The sequence below is a fragment of the Patagioenas fasciata genome, chromosome 12, assembly GCF_037038585.1.
Source record: "Patagioenas fasciata isolate bPatFas1 chromosome 12, bPatFas1.hap1, whole genome shotgun sequence".
NCBI lineage: Eukaryota > Metazoa > Chordata > Aves > Columbiformes > Columbidae > Patagioenas > Patagioenas fasciata.
In genome coordinates, this window is record NC_092531.1 from 9,911,397 (window position 1) to 9,939,230 (window position 27,834).

Here is a 27,834-nt window from a genome sequence, read left to right on the forward strand (position 1 = left end):
ATTTTTATTTTGAAGTCATTTTAATAAGCCTAAGGCTATCGGATAGTGTGAAATGTCATCATCTTTTTGAGTGTCTCCTTCTTGACCAAAATTTTTATTTTAGTAAGTACATTAAAACCATAGATTTAGAAATATTTTTGGGTTGGAAATGCTAACCTAAGACCTTGTTTTCCAACCTGTCACCTCATCGAGGGACTCACATTCTTTGCAAAAGATTAAATGCATGAGTGAGACCACTGGGTCAATCTAGGTGAGACAGCCACTGAATTTACCTAGTCAGCTTTCAGTGTATGTGAGCCTGTAGCTGCAGCAGCGTTCTCCTGAGCACGTCACAGAATGCTCCCCATGTCCCCTCAGCTCTGTTAAGCAGGGTTGCCATGTTAGGGTGGTACAACGGTACTGAGGGAGCTTAGCTATCTGTCTCCATAGTGAAACTGGGTGTGATGCCAGACATTCAAGTCACCCCAGGAGTCAGCCTGGGCCTGCCATACCATGACTAAAATAATAATCTCAAGTAGATACACAGAGTTCTCCAGGTTCTGGGAAGGCTTATTGGGTTGGGTGAAACAAGACACCAGAGCAGAAAGTTAGTCTGTGTCTGGCGTAACACCCAAGGAAATAAACACTCTGTTTTTAGACTGCAGCGCAGTGGACTGAGTGGTGGTGGACGAGTCTGTGAGCAGCAGTGGGTTTACTGAGATACAGTAAATACATTCTCATGCTGTTTGCCAGATTGGAAGTACAGTAGCCCTGTGTCCTAGGATATAAGCCACAGAATCCCACAGCTCTGCCGCAAAGAGGATGCAGCAGCTAATGCTTCTCTGCTAGGAAGTTTAGGAGCATTTTTTTTCAAAGCTGAATATTTGCTTCTGATTTTTCTGTAGGTCACTGTAGATCTTAGCAAGAAGATCCACTCCAACTACTTGTTCATTATGTGATCTATTCATTTCCAACTAAAAGGTTGCTAGCTTCATTTTGTAAATACCATGCATTTACAGACCTTGTCAGCAAATGATTAATACATCTTACTCAGAGATGCTGCATTCTTCTAATTAAGGGATTTATAAAAGTAATTTTAAATGCACGTAATAAATATACTCCAAAATCTATTAATTTTGAAACTCTTTTTCTATATGAAAGTATGTAAGGAAGGAAGGCTGCAAACAAGAAAGATGAATCTGTAACAGACTTAATACTTCCTGGTGCACTGTAACTGATGCGGGCTGTACTATAGGTTTTGACTCCATTTATATTTAGATCGCTCATGGCTTCAGGAGAAAGTAAAAATTGAAAAACTCCAACAGAAGATCCAGCTAGCACTTCAGCACGTCCTACAGAAGAATCACCGAGAAGATGGAATTCTAACAAAGGTAAGAATCACAGCATGCCATGTCACGTGACTGGGAAAGTAAGCGTTCTTACAAACGCTCTCCTAATTATGGTGTAAAAGCTTTTACACAGTTAATTTGTTATTTATAAACCCAGAATTCTAAGCACCTTGTTCAAAATTAGCTGAAAGTTTATACTAAAAACTAGAAGAGGTGAAATGATGATAAACCACTAGGGCATAAGGTTGATAACGGTCTGAAAAGAAGTACTTTAATGTTGAACTTCATTTAAAAGCGATGAAGGTTTGTATGCTATTTCTCCTACACTACATTTCTGCCACGCAAAATACCATTTCAGTTCTACAACCTGCATGCTATAATCCTCATGCAATCTCCGCCTGCATGACAATTAAGTTGTAATAACATGCAGTTCCCAAAATAAGCTTGTTTTTTCAGTCTTCCATGAGAAGGTCCACACACAGCCTTTTTTCTCACTAGTTCTTCCAAATACCCACGCCTAGGGAAGAGAAAAGAGTTCTTAAATACTATTATGCTAATCTAAAGTATCTTCAGGTAATATTTAAAAAATGGAAAAGTGGTGTGATGTTAAAAAAATCTGAAAAAGTGGGGAAGGATAAGCACTTCCTTGCAGATGTACTTCCTTTTAGAACTCTACATGGCTGGAAAGTTCATCCTTAGTTTCACACCACAGAATTAATTCCAAGAGGAGCAGGATAGTCCAGCCAGACTTCACAGATTGTCCTCATTTCAAATCCCAGCTCACACATTTTTTTTTTTCCCAGAATCTACTCTGGATACCTTTGTTGGAAGAAAGTTTCTTCCATGTGCTTTGATACAAATTACTCAGCAAGTTCAGGGAGTATCCTACTGGTGTTTTTGAAGTACAGACTTTTCTGGTCTGTTCCTTTTCACCTTATTTGGCATAAATTAAGACAGTCTAATCTATTGCATTGCCAGTTCCCTCCATAATACTCACAGGGGATTTAGAAGTAGTCAGGACTGCCTTCTTCCAAGAGAATGGATGCATGGAAGGAGATCCAACCATGAAATACTTCTCTCTCAATCCAGTGCTTGGTAGGCAGGTGTGGAAACCTAATGATACATTTTCCTGGGAACGTAAAGAAAATATTGCATAAATACCATTAATCCATTAGTTAGGTAGCTTTTTAGTGGCTTTTTTTTCTTTATCTAACATGTCAAACATCTGTGACTACACATCTGAAATGTCACTGTTAAGGTAAACAATGTGAACTCAAAAGCGAGAGAGCTTTAATCCTAAGAGCAATACTGGGGGGCCTGGTTCCGTATATGTGATTGTATGACTTTTGCTCATTTTTTTACAGTTAATATGCAAAGTGTCTACTTTAAGAGCACTGTGTGGACGACATACAGAAAAGCTTATGGCATTTAAAGCAATATACCCAGACATTGTACGACTTCATTTTCCTCCGCTTTACAAGGAGTTGTTCACTTCAGAATTTGAGCCAGCGATGCAAATTGATGGGTAAACGTATCACCTAAGCACTTCTAGAATGTCCGAAGTACAAACATTAAGACAAAAGAAAGGAAAAGAAAAACTAGAAAAAAAGAAAAAAAAAGGAAAAAAAAAATGAAAGAACACCAAGACACTTTATATGGCCCTGCACAGACCTAGGGAGCCAACACACTGCACATCTCTTGGCAGTCGGGGTCAGGCGAAGGATGGGAAACAATGAAACAAAGTTGAACTTGTTTTTCTCATGCATATGATTTCCATTATGCCTACAAATATGGACCCTTTTTCTGTCTCAACTTCTCAATCCCTGACCTCTGTTTACACAGACTGAGGGTACTAATGTCCGAAGGTTGTTTTCTCGTGTAGTTCACTGCCCAGACTTTTGACAGAACAGTCAATTTGTTGATCAGAACAGAGAGTCCACCTAGTAATCAGCGACTGGTGTGCATTGCAGAGATTTCGGTATCAGTTTGCACAACTTGCTCATTGTTTCATGAAGGACGATTTTTTTCACCTACCACTGTTTGCCAGTAGACAGAATGGCATGAAAAGGGTCCATAGCAATAGCAACAATAGCATTATAATATATTACAGGGTAAATGGGCATGAAGACTATATATAGCAAAAGAGATATTGTTTATATATTGTTTTAATTAATATAAAATGTAGTTACTGGTATAGCTTTTCTTGTTGAATTGATAAGGCACTTTCATTTTGCACCTTTTTCTTTAAATTAAATGCTAGCGTGTTCATTGTTGTGTTGCATGTGCACCAGAAATTCAAGTTTAACTGAAAAAGGTTTGGCAGGTACTGATACATTGGGAGGTATTTATGCTGCTGTTTTCCATGTTACTTTTAAAGAGAGGCTGGTCATATCCTGAAATGGTTACACAGATTTTTCTGAAGAGTTGAAAATAATGAAAATTTTCTAAATTAAAAACAGCTTTTCAGCTGTTAATTTCAAAGGTACTTTTGTTTTCAAATCTTTCAAACCTGGATGTTTAAAATTACATGCCTAAATTCAGCTTTAGGTGCGCAAGTCAAAAGCCTCATTTTCAAAGATGCTGAGGCTCTGTGGTCAAAGTGTTTAGGTAATTACGGATCACTCACAAATGAGTAACACAGCATCCTTGAGAATCAGGCCATTAAATATAGTGTATTTCTGCCAACTGTAAATTCAGGTTTGAAGGTATTTACTCAAGTCTGTATCTACAGTAAAAGTATGTGTGTCTGACATGTATGTGGAAAAGTAATTTTTATACATCATATTACATACTTTTGTACTCCATATCGTAAACAATGCCTTCAAACTCCAAACTTTGTACTCTTTGAAGTCTTTGACTTCAGTGAGATGAGACACCCATGTTCTTCCAGCATCCAGCAGTTCAATTTCAGGTAGCTGAACAAAAAAATCCATTGCTCTCCTTATTTAAAAAGATGCACTTTAAGGTTTTTCAGAAGAGTACAGAATAACAAAGTCAAAGCACACTGTTGCTAAAAATCATTGTTTTGTACTGTGTCTAATGCCTGAAAATCATGAATATCATAAAGCTGCGTTCTGTAATTCTGAAATTGTGATTTCCGTATTGCATGACCAACCAATAAGCCGAATCCTGCAGTCTGTATTATTATTAATTATGATTCCCTTTAGGAAGAATCCTGTCTCTAAGCAAATTTCGCAAGTAAACCTAGTTCCGAAGGAAGCAGATTCACAATAAACAACATCACAAAGTAAACTGTGGCTGTTTGAGCCAGAGGTGCATAACTGGTTTGGATGAGATGAGGATCTATAACTGGATACCTTTTAGGCCTACACAACGAAGTTTCTAATAAACTACATCAGAAAAATCCAGGGAAGTTAAAAAAGAAAAATGTTTTAATTTTGAAGGATAAACAACCTCTTACAGATATTATGGTTGTTGAATAGTAACCGAAGTACACTGAAACCCAGCTGTTTTAGAAAGGAGAATTATGTCACTGGGTTATTACAAGCAAAATAGACATATTACAATTTGACCATGTTTCCTTTGGGGTCAAGCTGAGACATCTAGCTATGACACCTATTAAAAATTGTAGTCTACTGCAACCAGAAAGCTTGTAGCCATCGCTCATGTCCGTGGGTTGAAAGGAGGGAGAGAGGATTATGATGTGTTCCCCCTTCAAAGCCATGTGCCCCCAGAGTGCGGGAAGGGAACACTGCACCTCCGTGAGCACAGGAGGGAGGCAGGAGAGGGCTTTTGGAAAAAGTCCCCAGAGCCCTCCTTGTACTGCTCCATCCTGCCTGCTCCCAAAGAGCCAGCTCACAGCTCAGCACATGCTCTCTTCAGTCTCACTGAAACATCTTTCCTAGAATCATTGTTTACCTTATTGGAGTAACTGGCACAATATGGTACTTTCATCCTAATGTATGTTCCTATTTTTAAAGCAACCCTTTTAACTAACAAATGTTTTCTGAATGTGACCAGCCTTAGGTGCTAGTGCTGTAAAGATCAACTAAACTTAATTTCAGTGTCAACTAATGAATAATGAAGTAAGACCTCTACTTGCTTAGAAAGTGAGATACAACTCCTACTTCTGACAATAAGTAGACTACCAGGCAAAATTATTTGGGGATTAATTTTCAGTCAGGTCCTTTTCTTACCTTTTCCTGATGAATATTAGTATTTTGCCAGGCATCTAGGTGCCAATGGTTTTGTTTGGTATCTAGTTCAGCATATTCACATCTATAAGCCATTGACAACAGAGATTTTTGGAGCATTTACTAATAAAATACATAACCATAAAAAGGTTCCAGATAGGGCCTTAGCTGAAAGCCCTTTGCATCTGAGAACAGCTTGCGATGTGATCTTCCAGGCCACAAAGTGCTGTCATTTTTGTCTGCGGGAGCTCCTGCGTACTGGCACCTTGTTAAATAAAGCTGTGTATACGTACCCCAAGTAACTCTGCTCTCCTGAACACAGTTAACAGCCACTTAGAGTATGATTGTTGTTTTGCTCTTCATAGAGAGGGGAGAAAAAAAGGGATACAGCACGGCAGATGTACCGATAAAACTTCTGTTGTCAAGGAGGAGTTAATGAAAGGGGACGTAGAATAATGCGGAGTGGCTGGTCACAGCGCTGGCCGTGTAAGAACCCAACACAGCAGATGAAATGCACTGTGCAGAACCTTTGGGACTATGGCCTAGTATCAGATATCAACCCAATATTCAGTTAAAAAACAGATTTGGCTCAATGAATATATACACAGAAGTATTTTCATAATCTGCCCAGTTCACTACAAACAAAAACATGAGGACAGCTGAAGATAAAGGAATAATACATTGGTTTTGAATTATCTGCTCCTTAATGTCTGCAAAGACATTTTCATTGGGCGTTATGTCTACCCACAGAGATGCTGGCTTTCTAAGAAAGACACACAATACTATATTGTCATTTGAACCACCATAATATAATTCAACATCTCCAGCATTGTTTGATGTTTTTAAAACTATGGGATTAGGTGAAAAGGGAGGCTGTTTTTAAGTTTGGTTGTTCTTTATTAAGGCTTATCTATCTTAGTATGGATACAAAGATATCTGTGTGTGTATGTGCACGTGTGTGTCTGTGTGTGAGAGAGTACATTTGTGTGTGCACAGGAATATGTGCGTGGGTACGTGTGAGTGGCTGCTTCTAGGCTGTTAAGTGTCAGTGGAATAAAGAAAATGTCTTCTAAATACTTAAGTCAAAAATAGAAGGTGGAAAAAGATTTATTCTATACAAAGCCTTGTCTGGACCACTTTAGAGAGACTTCTATTTTTTTAACCCTTCTATAAATGTTTGATGGCACTTGAAATATTCCTGCAATAAAATGTGATTTGTGTAAACATTAAAAAAATTTTGTAATGTGAAACAATGAAAGAAAGTAATGTAATTTTTCTAAAAAACAAAAAAAACCCACAAATGAACGAACTTTGTATTATTTTCTTGATGGAATTTGTCTATTTGTCTTTGGAAAACTTTTTATTTCATTGAATGTGCCATAGTAGAGGTGTGTTTTTCTTTTTCTGTCTTTTTGTTTGTTTTTTACATTTTAGATTAAAGGAATAGCTGTGTTCCGACATTCCAAAATGCAAGATGACGTAGCAGTCATGATTAAAAGGTTTGATTAGTAAGCTTCAATCATTGTTGCTTTTTTTGCACATGTTCTTCATTCCTCTACAGTGCAATATGTACATAGAGCACTTGCGGGTGTAACCTTGATCCCTCAGGGAAAAATACATATTTGTACAGGATTTTTCTCCTTTTTTTTTTTTTTTTTGCCTTTTTTTTTTTTTTCTTTTCCTTTTGCTAAGGAATGTCGATCGAATCACTTGTCTGTTGTTGAGGGGCAGCCAGATAATAATCCTAAACCACTGTCACAAAACATTGATTGTTTAAATTTTGTGCCCTTTTATTATTTAAAAGAGAAAAATAAAAGTTATTTTCTGACAGTTCTTTGTGCTGATTCGTGAAAAAAAGGGTAAATAGATAAGCACCTTATGATTGACTTAACTGTGAATGACAATCCATCTCGTTATCAACAACAGAAGCCCTATCAGTTTGGAGCTGGGGTTAAGAGTCAGAAACTAACATGCTCAGGGATCTTCTAAAACTCTTCAACAGGGTGGCCAGTACTACTGGTGGAACAAATTACTTTTTAGAAAATATGCTAGTATTTCTTCCCTTCCTCCCCTCCCCCAGGCACAAGAAAACTGGATATTTTTTTTAACTAAATGCTCTATGTGTGCCTCATTCTCTTACTCAGTTTTGCAGTAGAGCTGCTCTTTGGTCTTTATTTTGTTCAAAGTCCTCCAAACAGTGCAAAAGTTTTGCAATGATATTTTAGAAAATAAATTAATGCTGACCCATTAAATAAATGACTGAAATTAATTTCAATACTTTCTGGACATTTTTGTAATGATAGGACTATTTTTCCAGCTGAATTTCAGTAGTTTGAAATAGCAAATGGGTTTTCAGTGTTCAAATAATTGTCAAAGAAAACAAATCAGTTTATGATAGTACAGTAAGAATGAAAAGGTAATGATTAGGTTTCAGCAATAAAGTCACATAGAAAGGAATACAAATCTGCAGGAATACAAGAACAACGCTTCACACGTTGTCTGTTATTGTTGCACATGCTTCACGGTAAAGCAAAACACCTGACTGGAAAGAAGCACTGAGGCATTTTTATATCTAGTACATCAAATGCAGCAATGGCACCAAAAACCAGCAATGTCTAGGAAGTCTCCAAGTGCCAAACTGTAGGATTCTGGAAGCCTGTCCCAATTAGCCTTGTCTTATGGCTTAACATTCCTTTGAAAATGCAAGTAGAAAAGCAGATAAGCAACAACAAACAAAGTCAGCAAGATTTCAAGACTTTGGTTAAGATTGGAAGAGAGTGAATTTCTCTATCTGTGTTCTAGCAAAAAGCATCGGTTCTCCAGCTCCTTAGGTTATTGAGGGTTTTTTCACTGGGTATATGGCTTCCAGTTGTTTACTTTAGGTTCCTTAATAAACAGGGAAACCTTTCTTACAGTTTTACAACCTGACAGTCAAATTTAGCTTGGAAGGGCCTTCTGAGGCAGAAAACTGCTTTGCAAGTATGACCTCTTGAGCAGTTTGTGTTCTGCCGTTTTCAGTAGAATTCCTATTGCTGATTCACAATGGAACCTATTCTTTACATACTTGCCTATTAATTAAACATACTGTTAATATGTACAAACTATAAGAAGTTTAAACTAAGAAGTAGTGGGGTGATCCAAACATTACAATATCTATTTTTGGATTGGCATACACCTTCCCCAGTCTGTACTTAATGAACGAAACATGTTGCACAGTATAAGCTGTGCATGCAAACAATACATATTTTTTTTTCTCTACAGATTCCTAAGCTCCCCAATGTAGATAAACTTATTAATATGTCAAAAACAGCATTTATTATCCAATATCCAAAAATAATAAGCAATTTTCCCTTGAGTATTCAGTATATGAAATTCTACCTGTGCTTGCTGACTCAGATTGCACAGAAGAAATGTCTTTATTTTCCTTAGCTGGAGAAATACGACTATTAGAATTATTTTTTCACTATGAATACTAATATTTATTACTTTAAAAGTTTCATCCATGAACATATTTGAATATTAGCCTATTTTCTTTATGCTTAAATATTCTTGTCAGTAACTCATCTGGTAGAAATGAGGGCAAATGCATATGGATACCAAATATAACAGCAGAAGTTTTAAAATTTAAATGAGTATTTATTTAAAAATCATTGCAGTATGTGCTTTAATCCTTGTACTGTGATAATAGCTCGCTAAATAATGCTAAGTCACTGGACTTGAGGGGAAAAATACGTAACATTTAGGAAAATATATAGACTTCGGAACTTTATTCAGGTACTAAATAGAATTTTAACATCAAAAGCTGTATTCTACCTTTTTCATATGTAAAGTTGCTGGTTAGCTTTTTTTTTTCCTTGCCTTTATCATTGGTAGAATATAGCAATAACTTTATAGCAATAAGTAGGCTATCCAAATAAGAAACAAAACGTGATAAAGGCTTCACATCAACACTCATAGGTTCATCTCTTCTGCCACAATATTCACTTGTATGTCTTCCCTCAATCTCATTACTATTTCAAGCTGAACTTCACAATCAAGTTGTTCAACTTGATGTGTGACATCACATCTTTTTGTTAACATCTGCATGTTTTCAGCGTTCCTATGTCCTTTGTAAACTTGCTTTCCTTTAAGTCAGTGTTTCTCAAGCTTTCTGAAAGCACAATCCCACTAGGCTGTATTTCTTCATAGGGCACTCTGTGTTAGAATGAACTTAATTTTTCTGGGGCAGGGAGTGCGAAGCAGCATTTCCAAACTAAACAACCAAGCTGCAGGTAGTACTTGGTAAAGCAGCGGCTGCTGCAAATGCCTGCAGGCAAAAGCCAGCCCTTCAGCTCCTCTGCACTGCAGGTGCTGAGCCACATCCTGGGAGTGGGACACGCTCCGTGGTGGAGAACCTGGCTGCTACACTTCGCCTAGAACCAAGCTACCTTTGCCTGACATAGTGTTTTGATAGTTTGATAATCTAAACACTTTGACAACTTTCAAATGGTTGTGACTTTCAGTTTGAGAAACACTACCCTAAATTACCCCACAAAGTCTTAAATGTAGATGCACAAACTTTACAGGAACTTGCAATCTGTAATGCTATCTATATCTAATGCAGAGAATTCATAAGCAATACAGTGAATTTTATTTCACAAAACGGCATACGTACTGTACACCTTTCTAAATCCAAAATGTTCCTCATTTCTACATCGATTTAGAAACAAGTTACAGAACAGTGGTGAATATTTGAACTGTTAGGACATTAACTGGCTGCTTCTTTCTATGTAACTGTATTGTCTGCCTGCTCCTTTTCTGGAGATGTGTTTTTGTATTGGATGTTTGGGCCAATGGGAGGCTTCAAGCTACAATGTATTTTCCCAGATTAAATATATTTAACATATGACAAACCCCAGACAAGGCTTTTTAAAATGTATAAAGAACTGCAGTGTTAGGTGGTTTATTTGCAAACTGTTTTCAATGTTGTCCATTTTTATGGCACCTTTAACAATATTCTTGTTTCCAAAGTACAAAAAAAAAGGTTAAAAATACTCTAGCCATAACTGAATGTCAAGCAATAAAAACAAATGACTTTTTGTGCATAGATTTAAAAGAAATACAAGTTTTAGACATCTGCATGTAAATGCAACCTCTTGTTTACTGCTTTCTTAAACTTGAGCAACTGATTCCTTATTTTACTACTAATTTAAGGACTTGTAATGGCCTGTAAACATTTTATCTTGCTCTATTCTTTCAACTCTAACTTTGTCTCAGCTTTGGAGTCATAATATTTAATGTTGTTCTGCTCACCTCTATACAGTTAACTTTTTGCTTTCATTCTGTATAGATAAAGTTATACTATAAACAGCCTACACAGTGCAAATATTTATCTGTTTATCAAATACCACATTATGCTGTATAATATCTGTTTTACTATATAATCTATTTTAGACATAGCTGTTTAGAACTAGAGTGTGCTATTTTTGTGTTTTTCTGATGTGTGGTGCTAGATAAGTTACTTTTGTGAACAAAAGCAAACAAACCCCTTTTATTCCTAGACAATGCCACCTTTGGGTCTTGTTAATTTCACTGAGTATAACTATATATAAATATATATATATATTTGTGTATATATATATATATACACACCAACATATGCCCAACAAGTACCTGTATCAGAGTACAAGATTTGGGACATGGTTTTCTCTTTAAATGCATAGTGTCATTATATAAATTATTCTATAGTATATTTAATAGGGAGAAAATTACTTCACCGGTACAGATACTTGATATCAAATGTAGAATTTTTTTCTACATTATTAACATTATTAATTTTTAACGTTATTAAAAATATTCTGTCCAGCTTGTTATCCTTTTGATTACTAAAGCAGTCTGCCTGTATTGTATAAAAAAAAGAGAGAAACATCTAATCTGCCAGTATAAATTACAATATGCTGTCCGTCTGAAAGGGAGGTGGTTATTTGGCTTGTTGGGAGAGTTCTGTCCTGTTGTTGCATCTGATCTTTATCGATGTTATTCTGCTGGGTGCCTTCCTCCCTCTTCACTTCAAACAGGAGCTGTACACACGCAAACTGCGGCTGTTCCGAGGCCATGCCTACACACTTAACTACAGTTACTGTAAATAGGAATTTTCTGTAAATCTTCCATGGTAGATGGATGGCTAAATTCAGTCCTTGGACATGCTTTCTAAGTCATGCATACATATCCAAGGACAGTCATTAGCAACTAAAATTAATCAAGAAGTGGAATTTGCAATGTTTTGTCAGGTCTGGGGGTTTTGTTTTTATTTTTTATGTATACCTTAATTTACGTAGTCATGTACCCTTAAAGGTATTCCTGTCCCCTACTCCTTTCATTCTAGATCTTGTTTTCGTGTTAATTCTTAAAAACTGATGGATATCAAATATCTAACTAAGGAGGTAATTAACCTTTTAAATATTTATTAGAATTTTTCTGTAATATTACTGAATTTATAAGATCTTTAGCAAAGATTTTTGAGCAATTTATTAAATACAATGTTTCTGTTTACTGCACTTTTTGATAATAGAAGGTAGTGAATTTTAAAGCCATGATTCTTGGCTTCCATGCACTGCTTTTATACCCTCAATCCAAGGAATATATATATATAAATAATTTTTTTTAAACAGCAAACATACTGTTGTCCTAAAAATAAATACAAACTTTACTGCACCGTGGGTATATTTTCATAAGTGGAATGTTTAATTGCAGACACTATCAGGACAATTATAAAAACCTCTTGAAGCTACAATCTTATTTAAATATAAGCCATGACAATTTTGTTTTCCCTTGCTGATTTCAGTCACCTTTTGATACTTGCAAACAGAAGAAGACTTGCTCTTAAATTTGTATGTACTAACCTACACATGCTAGGAACACGTTCTCTCTATTGTTTTAATTTTAATAGTTTGATCATTTTATGCAAAACCATTTGGTTAATATATATTCTCCCTGTTTACTAAATGTTCCACATAACAAGACCAGAATAAATGCTGATTACAAATACACACCAGTTTGAAAATTAAGCACATTGACTTCAAAAACCTCGCTGAGTGATACGCTCAAATTTCTGTAAATACACACAAGTTTAAATGCAATTATACTGTACATGTAAATATACGCTGTTATGTGTACAGTATGTATAAATTCCTTTTCTAGCCACAATAAAATGTAAGCCATCAAGAGGAATACTAAAGTGGTATTGTACTAAACCTTTGCTAATGATCTTTACCCAGTCACTTAACTTTTCACTTTCATGAACCTTTCAAACTCACTCTTACAATAGCCTGCTTATATTCAAGTTTGTTATTTTACTCAGTCCCGAAAAAAGTATTTTGATTCATTTTGTAAATATGACTGTAAAAATAAGAGATTTAATGTTGTCTTTTAAATACTCCAATTTTCATTCTAATATGAATGTTGTTATATTGTACTTAGAAACTGTACCTTTAATATTACATTACCTTTATTAAGTGCATTGAACACATCGATTTTAGATGTGCTTTATGTACTGTTATCCTGTAATAAAACTTCAGCTTCTAATGGAAAAATCTGTCTTAATTTTTTGTCAGTAGCATCATTTGTTTTTCTGAATGGTGGTTTATTAGGTTTATTTCTTAAAGAATGCACGGTTACAAAATTAGGCTGTGCTTCTAAGCACATATATCAGAACTGTTTAGCACACAGATGACGTAATGTTTGGCAGCAAGGAAACAATAAGACTCCTGAGCACATTTTAAGCTCCCCTTTTGGCCAACAAGGGCTCTAAACCTCCTCAGAATTAATAAGGGTTAGTCTAGCTTCCCTCTCCTTGAAGGTGTCTTCTTGTTCGAAATCACAGTTCACTGTACGAAGTGCAAGATGCAAGAAATCTGGCTTAAGGCCTTCCCACTGACTTTGGAAACAGTGTTTTGGGCTAGATCTACATGAAGACTTGGGTATCAAAATTTAGGTTTTAATAAAATTTAGGAATCAAAGTTGCAATTCCCTTCTGCTGTGCTAACTTTGGGAGCACCTGAATGTCAGCAGCACACTTGGTCTTGAGACTTCAGTAAAATTCTTCTTCCGCACCTACCCAGAAATGCCTCAGCCTTGACAGAGCTTTCACAGCTCAGTATTCATATGCCTTTGATCCAGAAATAGGTATTAGCATTCATCTTTGAAGCACTATCTCTGGAAGCAGCCTTCTTATACCGATCAAGCCTACAAAAAAAGTAGTGAAATTGATCACTTTCTTAGAACTGTGGCACTAAGTAGTGCCATTTGTTCTACAGCAGCTCCATGACTAAAGCGGTCTTTGACACTGAAAAGCCAGATTCAATTTTCTCATTCTCAGGACCTGATTCCTGCTCAATCTTTCCACTCGCGGGAGTTTCTAACCACCAAGATCTAGGTTAGGCAACAATTATGTATGTTCAATATAAAATGCAGGCATTTTTCTGAAGCAAGAGACAAACAGAGGACTCCCATGCCCACCCATAAGGAAAGCTAAACTCTAAGTTAGGAGGTGGTGCTTTTGACTCCCAACTACTTCACAGAATGGTTGAGGTCAGCAGGGACCTCAAGAGGCCACAAACAGGGACACCAAGAGCTGGCTGCCTGGGGCCATGTCCACACAGCTTTTGAGTATCTCCAAGGATGGAAGCTCCACAACCTCCCATAGGCAGCCCGTGCCAGTGCTCAGTCACCCTCACCGTGAAACGTGTTTCCTGATATTCATATTTATGTCATGGAAGTAGAATGATCACATTTAAGAAGTAGCACCATTTAAAAAAAAAAAAAAAAAAAAGACACTGAAGGTTTTAGAGAGATGCAAACTTATCTGATGTAATTTTTCAACTTATTTGGCTGGGTAACTTATCATACCTGGGTTTTGAAGTACTACTCCTTACAAAGCTATGTCCAGGGCTGGACACTGGATGGATCCAGTAGGGACACGGAAACCTTTCCACTTCTCTGAGATAAATCAACTAAAAAAGGGCAGAATTAAAATTAAACAATGTCCTTAAAACTGATCTGCAAGCAAGCTAAAGAGACTCCTTTGTTGGTAGGTTTGGAGATAATTCTGAATCATCTCAGTATTTTTATGCAGTTGTGTACAGTGCCCAGTTTTAGCCACAGGACGAGGTGCTATGAATGTTTTGTTTCGTGCCACAGTCCACACTTGCCTCTTCATTTCTCCATCTTTAGAGCTGTGAAGGGGATGTTTTCTTATAACACCACAAGCTGATCAGTTCCCATCACCTAGACCTACAGGTACCAAGAATATTTGGATTCCACATTTTACCACACTGGAAAGCATGATCATCAGAAAAAGGGTTTGTGGCTCGGCCCTCATGTTAACACGTGTGGAAGTGAACCAGGGAAACTGCAAACCGAGAAGCTGATAAATGCAGCAACCTCCGCAGGGCGCCTCAGCCCTCTCCCATATGGCCCCAACCCCACTCAGGGACAAGCCACACGGCAGAGCCCGGCCCGGCCACCTCTGCACACCCAGAGCAGGAACTGCCACTCGAGGCACCCAACACATGGTGAGGGCCACACCTTACTGAAGAACGTAGGGTCGGAGCGGAGCCCACAGTGCGGAGAGGCCTTGGGCACGTTCCATCCCCCGGCGAGGCAGCCTGGGCCAGCTGCCGCACCGGCCTCAGCGGCGGCGAACACCCGGCGAGTAGCACGGCCCGCTGCCACAAGATGGCCGCCGCAGCCCCCCAGCAGCGAGGCAAACCCCGTTCCCATTGGCTGGCTCAGAACACCTGACACCGCGCGCCCGGCGCTCTGCTACGCTGATTGGCCAGCGCCGCGAGGTAGGCTCAGGCCGCAGGGAGACGAGGAGCCGGCAAACCCGCTTGCCCGAGGAGTCCGTCAAGATGGCGGACGAAGCGCAGCTGCTGAGATGGTGAGCGCATTTTTCTGCGCCCCCCACCCAGCGACACCCGCCTGAGGTGCGGGGGCGGGAAGATGCCCCCTCGCTCCGCGCTGCCCGGCCCGCATGCGCCCGGGGGGAGCGGGGCGGGCCCGGGTTCCCGCTCCCGCCGGCCCAGCCCGCCGCAGGGGGGGACGGGGGTAGCTCCACTTTTGGTTGTTCTCTGAGAGGAGGGAGTGAGGGAGGGGGTGATGATATGTTTGTGTTCAGAAATGAGGAACAAGTAACGCACGCCCACGATATGGATTTGGGGCAGTGATGTTGTTCTTGTTTTGAATACGAAAAGCCCTCCAGAGAAGTAATTCGGCTTATTAAGCCTAGAGAGGTGAGTTGGTTTTGAATTAGTTTATTTGTGAGGAAGACAGAGATGAGTCTTTCTTCATACCTTTCAAAATAGTTTGGTAAAACTGGCATTGTATAAACGCTGTTCACTGGAAGGGCTGTATTGATTAATTTTTTTTTTTTTTTTTTTAAGAGAGCAGTTTAGAGCATAACATCTGTGTGGAAAACAAAATGTCTCCTGGAAAATAAAATAACAAAATTAGGGATTTTTTTCTCAAGATACCAGTGAGTTCAACCCGATGTTTGGGTTTGGTTAATAAACTCCTGAAAGCGTGTGACTCCATCAGAATTTATCTCACCATATCTAGAACTTAGACCATGTATTAATTGTTATTTTTGGCTGCAATTAACACATCTATTTTACTACTGGAAGCCAATAGGGAATTAATATATATGTAACTTCCATGAAGAGGGAGTGTGGAAACACTGTGTAAATGGCCTTCTTTTTGTTTGTGTTTAAATACATAATACTTCTCTTTGTTTGTTAGAGGCAGATGTGGCCTTTAATTTTTTTGTGTATTGTAATGTTCTTGTTTTGTTTTGTTTTATTATCAGGGATATTTCACCAAAAAATGGCAGTGAAGTATTTTTCTCACATGAAATCTATGAAAAATATTCATTGGCTCCAAACATCTGTGAACTATGGCATTTATCAAACAGGTATATTCTGTTATCTTATAATATTTTACTGTTTGTCGTCGTGCTACTGATGCCATACCATTATTGTTATGGGGAAAGCTGCATGTTTTCTGGTTTGCAAGCATTTATTACTGACTTGGTCCAGTAGCTGGTCTGTACTTTACCTGTTGTGGAACCTCAGAAGGCCAGAAGAGTCTAGGTTGGGACCTCTGGGCTTGCGTGTCTTTTGAGGGGTGGGCTGGTATTTTGGGGGTCTGAGGATGGGGATTTTGTTATTTTTGGGGGTAACACTGGTTTTTTGCTTTCTCTTATGTACCAAAGAGGGATTAAGTTTGACCCACACTCGTAACTGGCCACATTAAGATCTGTAATCCATGAACCAGATTTTTTTAGAATTACTGTCTTGCTGCCTATGTCTTCTCACTTTGTAGATGGCTGATGATAGTGTACATTGAAATGTGTTTTACTTGTATCTTTTTGAAATAGCCAGCACTCTTTATGGATATCCAACTGTGTCTTAGGTGCAGTGGAACTGCAATTAATTGCTCAAGTAATGAAGAAAATGTATAGAGTGTTAGCTGAAGAATGGGAAGTGAAATTATGTGAAGATGGGTGGTACAGGTAGTATTGGTTGTGTGGTTTTGATGTCTTTTTTTGTTTTCTTAAGTTGAGGAAATAGAAACAACATTTGCTTCGTGTACTGGAACGCGTAGCTCATGCTGGTGGATATCAGAAGTTAGAGGACTGTACTTATGCTGTTGTTTTTTGTATGAAGTTGTTAAGCTGGTAGGGAGGTACAAGTGTCTCATGATGGATGTGCATGAGAGACCAAGGTAGCTCCTGTGCTCTAAGTGGGGAGTTAATCATGTGGAGAAATAATTTGTTGTAAAGGGAGATTCTGACACTGTGAGAACACGTATTTGTGGGGAATACCAGTCTACATCACATGACTCTCTATAATATCACACATCTTTAGCAGGATGTTTTTCTTGTTTTTCTCTGTTGGAGCAGCTTTCCTTGAACTGGCAGAAGTGAGCGCAGCCCTCAGAGCTTGCTACTGGCTACACTGGATATTACTGTAGGATTATTCTTCTAGATGATGTAGAAAAAGGGTTTCTAACGTAGACATGGCTGCACTCAAGAGTGGGATTGTGTTCAGTTCTGTATGGTAGAAGTGGGTTTATAGCCAGAAGAGAGGTTGCAGTGAGAAAAATTCAGAAATTGATGGGGCTGGGTTGTGTGGCCATAGTCAAGAGGAAGATAAATGAAACCTGTTGAGGCAAATGTGAAAGTAAAAGCTGGAGGAAATTAGTCAATTTTTGTGTTGGGGTTTCTGATAGATATTTACTGAAGTGTGTGTTCTCTCACCATAGAAGCTGTGAAGGCAGGTTGCTGATAAAATGAAGAAGAAAAATTTAAGCCGTCAGCTCAAATAAAGTATAATACTGTAAATATGGACAGAAAAGCTCTGTCAGATTATTTTGGTTTGCACTCTGATGAAGACTGTGACAGCGCTGCATACTGAAATGATCTTGATGTGCTGCCATTTAATTCAGTGCTGAATATAGCCAATTTAAGCTGCTAGAATTCCTTGATGTTCCTACATTGGCATATCTGAGTCAGCATCTTGTCGCTGCTGCAGCTTAATTAAATTTGCCAGTTTGTGCCACAAGGATGGACACATTTTCATATTCAGAGAGACAGCTGTGAAGTATTATTAAGAACTGTGGACGTGATACTGCTGGGTTTGAATAACACTTGAGATGTTTTCTACTGCTGAAATTGTATCTTAAAAATATGCTTTTTCCAAGATCAGCAGTTAATGTTCGTTTTGTTAACCTTAAACATTTTCTCTCTTAGAACAGCTATTTTAAACAGAGCACAGCTGAGATAGCCTCTGTATGCTGGAGTTGCTTTAAGAACCAGCCTAATAATGTTACTTCTTCTTTGTTGCTAGAGCAGCTACATCCCTTGCCTCAGCCTAGGCTAATTTTTGGCAGCTCTTTTGGCTTTTTTTAGAGAAGAAAAACTCTTAAATGCTGTGCTCTGTTTTTGGGAATTTCTTCATCGAAATCTGGAATTTCTATTGTTACAATTACGTAGTTTTAATTTACATGATTTACAGTGAAGGAAGGGCGTTTTTTGGTTAGTCTTTCTGCTTTACTATCATAACTTTGACTCATAAGTTAAACCCTTCTGATTGCAAAATGTTTCTGAACACCGTCCATCAGTGGATGACAAAATGCTGAGACTCTCTATCTTTTCATTAATAATGGGTGTTTCCAGAACAAAGAATCAGATTTTCATATTTAGCTTGTCACCTCAACATTGAGTCTATAAACCAATATATTCATTACTTTGTTTAAAAAAACAAACAAACAAACAAACAAACCCAACACTTTTGTTTGTTTTGTCATCTTTAAACCAGTGGCAAACCTGCTGGTGGTACTAAGGGTTAGTCTCGTTGTCCAGGTGAAGTTTCAGAATAACATTCCTATGACATGGACTAGGAATTGGAATAGTACAGTATCTCACAGTACATTTTGCTGTATTTGAAGTTTAGGCTTGCATGACTGCCATTATTAATTCTGGTAAATACTGATGTTTATATGCAAAGTATAAGTTCTTTTATTTATTACTTTTCTTTCAGAGAGGCAAAAAAAAAAGCTGAGACTTTGGCAGAGTCTTCAGGAAACAGACAGACTTGTAGCATGCAGGCTGCAGATCCAGTTGAGGTGGAAGTTAAAAACACAACTGACGATCATCGTTTTCCAGAACCTAGACTCCCCTATCCGTTTACTTCTTGCTTGACTGCAGAAGAGCAGAAAATGTACTTATATTTGAAGACTAAGTACTCAAAAAGAGTAAACCATTGTCAAGCTGATGCAGTAAGTGAGAGAGAATTACTCATGTATCTGGTAAGTGTGCACATATTGAAGGAGTTACACTTTTTTTTTGTTACCGAAGGTTGAGGAAGATGTATTCAAAATGTTTTTAAATTCACTTTCGTTGAATCCTGAATCATATAATCGCTGTAAACAGTGAGTGTTACTACTTCAAATGTAATTGCTTATGAAGTCAGAGCTCGGATGTCATTGTCACTCTGTCATGTAAATCTGCTCCAACAATGTCTTGTAACATTTATTTTTGTAAACCAACAATGTATGATCAAAAGATGTTTGCTCTTTGTTGGGGGGTGGTGTTGTGTTGGTGTGGTGTTTTATTGTTTTGATTTGGTTTGGTTGGTTTTTTTTAAGGAAATAGACCTTGCAAAGATTTGTTTTGTTTTGTTTTTACTTAAATCAAACTCTGAACATAGGCAAAGACTTGTCAAATTGAGCAGCACATGGAATTTGTGCCCTGCTTCATACCATCACCTGTACTACCTCTCTGGAAATTTGGATGGTTACTTACCTAACCTACAGGATTCCATTCTGTCTTTAAAAAATATAATAATATTTTTTTTCCTTTCCCCAGCAAATGAAAGAAGTGGTACACAATGAAGTTGCAGAATTTATGAAGTTTGCCCAAAATGCTGCAAAAAGCTGTGCCCAGGATTATGATGCCATCTCTGAACATGCTCAACGTTATACTGAGGTAATTACCAATACTGTGTAAAATCTCTTCTTAAATAATCGTATTCAATTTGTGATTAACATGTGTCGGCGCTGCTCATGGGGACTGATATTCCCCAAACTTCTGCTGATTCCAGGATGGGATGAGATGTGAAAAGTCGCCATTTCTCATATGCTGTGCAGTGTGGCTTGGCCCACATTTTATTGTAGCCAATAAGACACAGTATAGTGAGGTCATTGAATTAAATACTGTACAAAGACTGAGTCACCAATTAAGTAAATGACATCTTTAAATTCGGGACAGGGTGTTAAGCTTTCCACTACAGTAGCATGTAAAAAAGTCAGTTTAATCAGAGGCTACTCAGACTGTAATCATAATCATCTGCAAGTTCATGCTGTGTTAAATACCCACTTTGATTCTAAAATCAAAAATGAATGTGACTTTATATATCATTCTTGGTTTAATAACACATTTCAGGAAAAGATTTCCAGAATACAGGTTTGTTAAATTTTCCCATCATTGGGTAGACTTGCTCTTGCTTTTTTTCCTCGTAATGTCTTGCCTTAGTTGAGATGGGCTACTTATATTCTTCTTTTTAAAAATTTAGTCTTTTCTAGTAAGTGCCACATTGTTTTACAAAAACATTACTAGAGTAGAGCATTCAGTTCTGATACCAGTTAATTATTATAGAGTTGTACTGGTATCTCTAAGTTTTTAAATAGCATCTCTAACTGGAAAAGTTGCACAAGTCTGTTAGCACTAATCTGCCAAATATAACTGTATTCTTTACAGAAAGTATATGCAAATGAAACTCGCAATTGCAGAAAAAATGTTTTTCAGTGAATATCTGATGAAAGATAAAAATGCATAAACTATTATTTTCTTTTTATGCTAGGAATTATTACGTGCTTGTATTGGACATGTGCAAAAGTATCCTGAGTTTTACACACTCCAGGAGATCATGAGTATCATGGGAGGAAAGTTTCATACACAGTTGACCTTTAAGCTGGAAAAAAATCTTCTTGTAATGGTAATATCTTGCATATACATAGTATTTTGGTGGTGTTTTCAAATAAGAAGAATTACGTCTGGATTGTTCAGATTTTTTTTAGAAGTAATACTCCGTGCTTGGAATAGGGGTTATAATTAAAATTGTTAATGAAAACATTAATGAAATTATTTTGGTGGTAAGGCCATTAACACCCTTCACTGTATTTTTGCAATAAAAATATTGCATTCAGAGTATATTTTTAATATAACACTAACTTTAGGTTGCACATGTGTAAATTCTTAATGTCTTTTGTTACAAGAAGTGTGGTGTTGAGTCAGCGTGATTTCAGCTAAGACTATTTTCTGATACTGCTTGATTTCTTCAAGGGTACAGCAAGACATGGTAAAACAGATTTCCCTGCCATGTCTGTTCAACTGCCCACAGATTATAAAGCTGTTGCATCTATTATAACTCCAGAAAAAAAGGCTTCCATTATGCACAATGTAAGTGACTTTTTTATTGTCATTTTTAAGGCATGTTTTGTAGAGAAGAGCAATTTTGCCTTTTTTATTTGGCAGCATCAAGTTTCTTAATTTTTTTTTTCCTATTCTTACACATCTTGTAGTATAGGAGCATATTCTGGCTCATTCTTTGTTTAATATTTCATTTACAGCAATCACATTTCCGTTGTCAAAAGTTGGGTTATTACCTTATGAATCCAGTGCCTTTGGAAGGACCATTCTTGGCATTCTCAGTGAAACATTAGAGAGGTCCATGAATTGGAATACACTGTGGAATCTAGATAGAATTGTTTATTACTGTGATGTTCCTCTTAAATTTTGCTTTGCAGTTTCTAAGCTGGCCTCTGTGTGTGCATATACATAGCTATGAATGCATGTGGATGTGAAGGCTTCTGGTTTAAGAAAGAAGTCCTGAGGCTAAGAATAAATACTTTAGACTCTCTGACTATCTGAAAAGTCAATTAGATTAGCTTACCCTGGGAATTTCTTTTGCTAAACAGCATAAAGTCCATTCTACCTTGCTATCAAGTATTGGATGTTTCTGTTTGTCTTCTTCCACAGAGAAAATCAATGAGTTTTTCATTACTTTTTTCAGGATAATTTGTTATCTACAAATTTAAGGAGATTGTTCATGTATCAAAAACTCAACTTTCAACAGAGGCACTGTGATTGCGTAGACACTTTTGCATAAAAAGTAGCAGAGGTGACACAGGAGAATGATACATAACTCAAGAAAAGTTATAGCTATAAACAGAGAATATTTCTGATGATGTCTCAGGTTGCAGGAAAAAGCACATAGCTGGGCTTTCGTGATTTCTCTCTCATGGTCCTCAGTGCTCCTTGGCTTCTGTTATCTTAGTCCTCAGTGTTCTCCTCCCACCTTGTGAGCATTCCAAGTCTCTTCTCTTCATGGAAATGCACACTCACAATGAGCTTTTGTGGGGTGGATTAATCCATGTTTGTTCGGGTTTCAAGTTTTTCTTACACATTTAAATTTATGTGTGTCTTTCCTAAAAACCTTTAAAAAATTGATTTTTTTCTCTTTAGGATATTAGTTCAGATTCAAATGCAGAAAAACTTGCTTTGAAATACTGTCCTCAAGTTGTTTTAAGTAATCGATCTTTATTTACCTTGCTGAATAATCATGGACTAAACTACAAGGAACAATGGGAAATTCCAGTTTGTGTTAAAGTTATCCCTGTTGCAGGTATAGTATGTTTTCATTACAAAAATTATGGTGTTGTCCATGAAGACCCTTATATAGTTTCATGATCTTTTTTGAGCTGACTGAAGAACAGGAAATCAGAAAATACAGTACAACCAGCTGAGGGAAGGCAGAAGGTAGTCTGGTTTACTTTGCACAATAATAGAATAGTTTAATTTTGGATTTACTAAAAAAGAAAGAAGCTAAGGTTAATGAAAATCATAATAGTAATTATAAGCTCAAATTTTTACCTTTTCTAAAGCATCAGCTCTCTAGAATGCAACTGCAAGAAAATAGCTTCTCTTAAGTACTTCCATGTTTTTAGTTTGTGGATTCAAACAAAGTAATAAAATTTGACTTTAGTTCACACATCTTGAAGGGCAAAAATCTGAAGTTAATAGTTTTCAGCTGTCAGCTGGTAATGAGTCAGGGGCCTTTGTGTTGTAAAGAAAAAGGTTTAGTTTAATTGAAGTTATCGGAAAAAAAAAAGTAACTTTAAAAAATCCATTGCTATAGCTTGTCCTCTGTTTTCAAGGGAAAAAGCTGATAGCAAAGTCATTTCATAGTTTTCTACACCTTATTCCACCTCGTTGCTGAGAATAGTAACAACCTCTAGAGGTTTCACCGTTAACATGGAATTTGAACATAGAGCTGTTGCACTAGTGAGATTTTTCCAATCCACAGGTATTTTTTTTTCTGGAACAGTGATAGTACGTTCACCATGTGCTTTTGCCTTCTGTATAATATTGGGTAGGGTATTGCTGCTATTTTTGATACATCTATGAATGATTCATGTGTGTATTAAAGTGTAAACAAAAGAGTGGGGCAGCAGAGCCCAGACATAGTTACTGATTAGAAAAAACGTAAACTGTAGCCATCACTTTTGGGGAATGAGGCTTAAAAAAAATCCCAGCAGAATGCATTTGATGCTATAATGCAGTATAAGGGGTGACAGAATCTGAAATTTATTTTACAAATTCTTTGTTTAGAACTGCTTTTAAAATGATTGACTGTTAATGTGGTGTGGATTGCTGCTGCAGGATCCCAGCAATTCACACTATATCTGGACATACTTTTATTTTCTGACATTAATGAATGAGAGGATAGTTTTGAATTTCTTCTAGTGGGAATGCAGAATGGATTTCACCACAAGTAGAAGTTGAGAGATCATTTAAATTATCCATTAGTCTTTTTTTCTTCAACATGTACTCGATCTCTTTCTGTTCTTGAAAAGACAGTAAACCAGCAAAAGTGGTTTATGTTGATTCACCCCTGCTGAGAAAGGAAATGACAATAAGAGAGAGGAACCAAATCTTCCATGAAATTCCAATGGACTTCCTAGCAACTGAAATGTCTTGCGTTTCAATTTCTGACATATCAATGGACAAACCAGCTGAGGACAGTCTGCTTCAGTGGGATGTATGTAGCTTCACCTCTTCTTAAAAACAAAAAAAAACCCCAAAACCGATGTTATAATTCCTAAGTTACTTGTACTGTGATAATGAAGGATATTTAGGTTTCCTGTAGTTTTTCTACCACTGTGTTACAGATCATAGGTTTTTAAATGTCTGTCTAGTTCCTTTAAATGTATCTCAGCTTTAATGTTTAATTTATTAAAATGTATTTTGATCAGTTTATTTAGGTGAGAAAAGTTTTACGAACTTTATTTCTGCTTGAAAAGACCTTTCAACTTCTAGGACTTAAGATACTCCATGTTAAATGCAGGATTTTTTTTTTCGGTTGCTACCCCCTCTTCCAGCAGTCAAAATATGAACTGTAGAATGCTTTTCATATTTTCAATTTGATGGAGTCTTATTTGTGATTAACACATTCTATTTCTTGGTTTGTTTTTTAGTTGTGTGGTGTTTTGTTTTGTTTTTTATTATTTTTTTCCTCCCTGTGTTAAGATGTCTTCTGATACCTACGAGTGCAGGAGGATTCCCATACCAGCTGACACAGGGATGGACTTTGATGATGATGTTACTGAACTGGAAACTTTTGGAGCAGCTGTCAAGCTCTCAAGAACTTGTAAAATGGAAAGTACTTTTCCTACAGTTAGTAACACTGCTAAAGTTTTATCACATGGCCTAAAACCAGAGAAAAAAACCACGTCCACCATAAACAGTGAAGAAGAGCAAAACACCATTTCTGAGCAAGGAGTATCAACATGTGCCAGCATGCAGCTTCCGTCATTAGATGGCTTTCCATCCTTCATTCTTGAAGAAAATTCATCTCATGAAAATGTAAATTCTGAGGAGGTAGGACTGAACAAAGCACAGCATGTCATGACCAGAGTGTCAGGCAATGAAATAAAATTAAATACTCTATCTAATGCTGTTAGTGACAAGGAAACTAATGCTGCGAAAAAAAATGAGACTTCTTTATGCAGTGGTGACACACATGAAGAGCATTTGATAATGGATACAAAACGTAAAAACACTGACCGTTGCAAAACAACTATACCAAACACTGCTTCTCACAGTTTGGCAGAGGCTGCCAAATCACCTTCCCCCACCCAGATTCCATTAGCAGGCATGACTGATTGCTCAGATATGGATCAGGGAAGAAATTTGTCCAGAAAGCCTACCAGAAAGTTGTCCAAGGAACTGGATCCTGTTGGACAGATTTTGAAAATGCAAGCTGAACTGCTCAAGTCACCGTCCCACCAAGTTCGTGAGCAGCCCGTGGTGAGCTGTGATAATTCTAATGCTGCGCCAGCCCAGGTGCCTCAGTCTCCAAACCCACTAGTGAGCTCCAGCACAGAAGCTGTGCCAGCCCCCACCTCAAATCCCAGTGGCTTGTCTAGAAATACCTGGACTTCGCTTTTTCAGGGAGTGCCAAAGAGTGAGTAAAGAGTGTTCATTGTGTAAGGAGTCAAATTTCCAAATATTGGTAAAATATAACAGAAAAACGTCGTAACTACTTCATCTGAAGAACATCTTAATAGTACCTCTGTTGGATTTAGTTAGAGACGTGACTGGTTTTTTAATAACATCTCTGTGTGACAAGTACTGTCTTGCACACATAAGGGAGCGTTTTGGGAGTTGTTTGTCCACAGAGGTGAATGTGAAATACTGTTTTACTTTAGAGAAATAATAAGTTATTATATACAAAGTTTTTAAGAAAGGGGAAGAAATAATTTGGTAGTGAAATGAGTTACTTTACCTCAGAAGTTCAATTATTTGAGTAATCTGATCTGCAAAAATAGTTTATTGTCGAACAAAAATGGAATTATTTTACATTTTCTGTAGAGGAAAAATGCAATCAAATTATGCAGTTAAAACTTGAAAGAAAACTTGAAATTTGGGTGTGTACATGCTGAGATTCCTAGTTCAGTTGCTGTTTCTTAGCTCCTAGCAATCTATTCCGGAGGACTTTCTACAAATCACATCTCCAAGTTTTCAGGCATTTAGCTGGAAATTGAGGCTTTGCTACACCCAGAGCTCAGCCAAGAACCAGTAGTCTTGAAGATCCTTGAGACCACAAACGTTGAGGTTTTCCTCACATGCCTGAGCTGCTTCTGATTCCTGTACAACTGAAGCCAGAAGCAAGCAGGTTGCATCAGGACAGATACTCTTGTTCTCAAATCTTTAATTCCAACCAATTGATGCTTTTTGGTGGGAAAACATGTTTTGCTGGTATTTTATGACTAGCTGGGCATTTATCACATATGAATTAATTACTAAATCTGTAATGGAAAGAGTTAACAACACAACTAATTCTATTTCAGTTGAAATTGTGTTGTCACTGCCTACCTTTTTTATCTATTTAACTCAATTTTATTCATCCCTAAAAGACCATGTCTCCTCCCTCAGTTTGAAGGGTTGAGCAGCATGGTATTCTTTCTATTTTCCCTTCTCTTAAAAAGCTGGAGTATGGAATTCAGGTCTTTGATAATAGAATTTTTATTTTTTTTTTTAATAGAGATAGTAAAACCAATATAGCTAAGATACTGAAGTGTGATTGTGAAAGAACAGAAAGCATAATTCTACAAATTTAAAGTTCTATAGCAAACTGATAAACCTCTATGAATGTCTTGTTTTGCAGAAAGTCAGAACTAAGTTACTAACAGAAAATTTCTGGTCACTTGGATGATAATATCTCATAGTATACATTTATTCAAAGATGCACATGTACTCTAATGTTAAATGTATTGATTCATAACACTACAGCAATACCCATTTGTAGTTTTGACAAATATTTCCCATATCTGCAGGACAAAAACCAGAACTGGATAAATTTTCGATAAGTAGTCTTAAACAAGTTGGAGTTTATTCTTGTTTATTTTATATGTTTTGTTAAAATATCTCCAAGGGTTGCAGAGGTGTTTGTTAACCTACCTCAAAGCTGTGCTGGGAGATCTAGTGGGTGTTTCTGTTGAATATGTTAGTATTGAAGTTGAAGCAAACTCAGTTTGAAGCAGAGACGTATGCTACCACCCAGACCTGAGGCTTGAGTTATCTCGGGGACTGGTGAGTGGATGACGGTTCTCAGGAGGCATTAGTTGTAAATAAAATTTGTCTCCTTTATGCTGAGTGACTATGGCTTAAATACCAACCTTTGAACACTATTTGTGGAGTCTCATAGCTCTGTTTGTGTCTAATGATTATGATAAAACATGTGGGAATATTTTAGAATATCTTTTTTAAAAGTTATAGTGGACGTTTTCAAAATTTAATTTTTTTGTAATATATAGGTGACTTCTTGGGCCTTATTTGATGGTTTTCACCCCAAAATTTTAGGAAAAAAACCAGATCCTATTAAAAAAAAATCTGCTGCAAGAGAAAAAAAGCTAATTAGCTTCGTGGTAAAGAGTATACAAACTTATCATTTTGTGTTTTATCTATTTTCTGTAGCAAGGCTGCCAAATGAACTTCAGATGCTTGAAGAAGACCCTTCGCAGTATAAAGCACCTCAGGATGGTAACCTTGTGTATAAGCTATTCAGTTTGAATGATCTGTTGTTACTTGTGCGTTGCAGTGTGCAAAAAGTGACGTCATTGCCACGATACCATAAAAAGAAAAAAGCCCCAAAGGTACAGGTTCTGCTATTAGGTTTTTTTGTTTTGTTTTTAAACAGTTAAGCTCAACTGGCATCTCTGGGATTCCCAGTCTCCATAGCATTTGTGTTTTC

General features: G+C 37.2%; 2 protein-coding genes across 7 annotated transcripts in view; both read left to right on the forward strand.

Moving 5' to 3' along the window:
• RORA (RAR related orphan receptor A) overlaps window positions 1-7,312 on the forward strand; it is a 354,947-nt gene extending 347,635 nt beyond the window's left edge. For all 4 annotated transcript variants that reach the window (XM_065847486.2, XM_071813823.1, XM_071813822.1 and 1 more), the window contains 2 exons: window positions 1,258-1,370; window positions 2,693-7,312. In XM_065847486.2, the coding sequence (XP_065703558.1) occupies window positions 1,258-1,370; window positions 2,693-2,857 (278 nt within the window). In that variant the 3' untranslated portion in view covers window positions 2,858-7,312. The remainder of the gene's footprint in view (window positions 1-1,257; window positions 1,371-2,692) is intronic.
• Window positions 7,313-15,294: 7,982 nt separating this feature from the next.
• The window catches only part of ICE2 (interactor of little elongation complex ELL subunit 2), a 41,959-nt gene continuing 29,419 nt past the window's right edge, over window positions 15,295-27,834 (forward strand). The window contains exons 1-11 of one of the 3 annotated variants that reach the window (XM_071813821.1): window positions 15,336-15,401; window positions 15,639-15,753; window positions 16,326-16,430; window positions 19,060-19,327; window positions 19,887-20,006; window positions 20,881-21,015; window positions 21,363-21,479; window positions 22,545-22,704; window positions 23,936-24,120; window positions 24,609-25,545; window positions 27,558-27,736. In XM_071813821.1, the coding sequence (XP_071669922.1) occupies window positions 19,121-19,327; window positions 19,887-20,006; window positions 20,881-21,015; window positions 21,363-21,479; window positions 22,545-22,704; window positions 23,936-24,120; window positions 24,609-25,545; window positions 27,558-27,736 (2,040 nt within the window). In that variant the 5' untranslated portion in view covers window positions 15,336-15,401; window positions 15,639-15,753; window positions 16,326-16,430; window positions 19,060-19,120. Of the gene's footprint in view, window positions 15,402-15,638; window positions 15,754-16,325; window positions 16,431-19,059; window positions 19,328-19,886; window positions 20,007-20,880; window positions 21,016-21,362; window positions 21,480-22,544; window positions 22,705-23,935; window positions 24,121-24,608; window positions 25,546-27,557; window positions 27,737-27,834 lie in introns of all 3 variants that reach the window. The other 2 variants (XM_065847258.2, XR_011741003.1) reach the window with 2 other exon arrangements.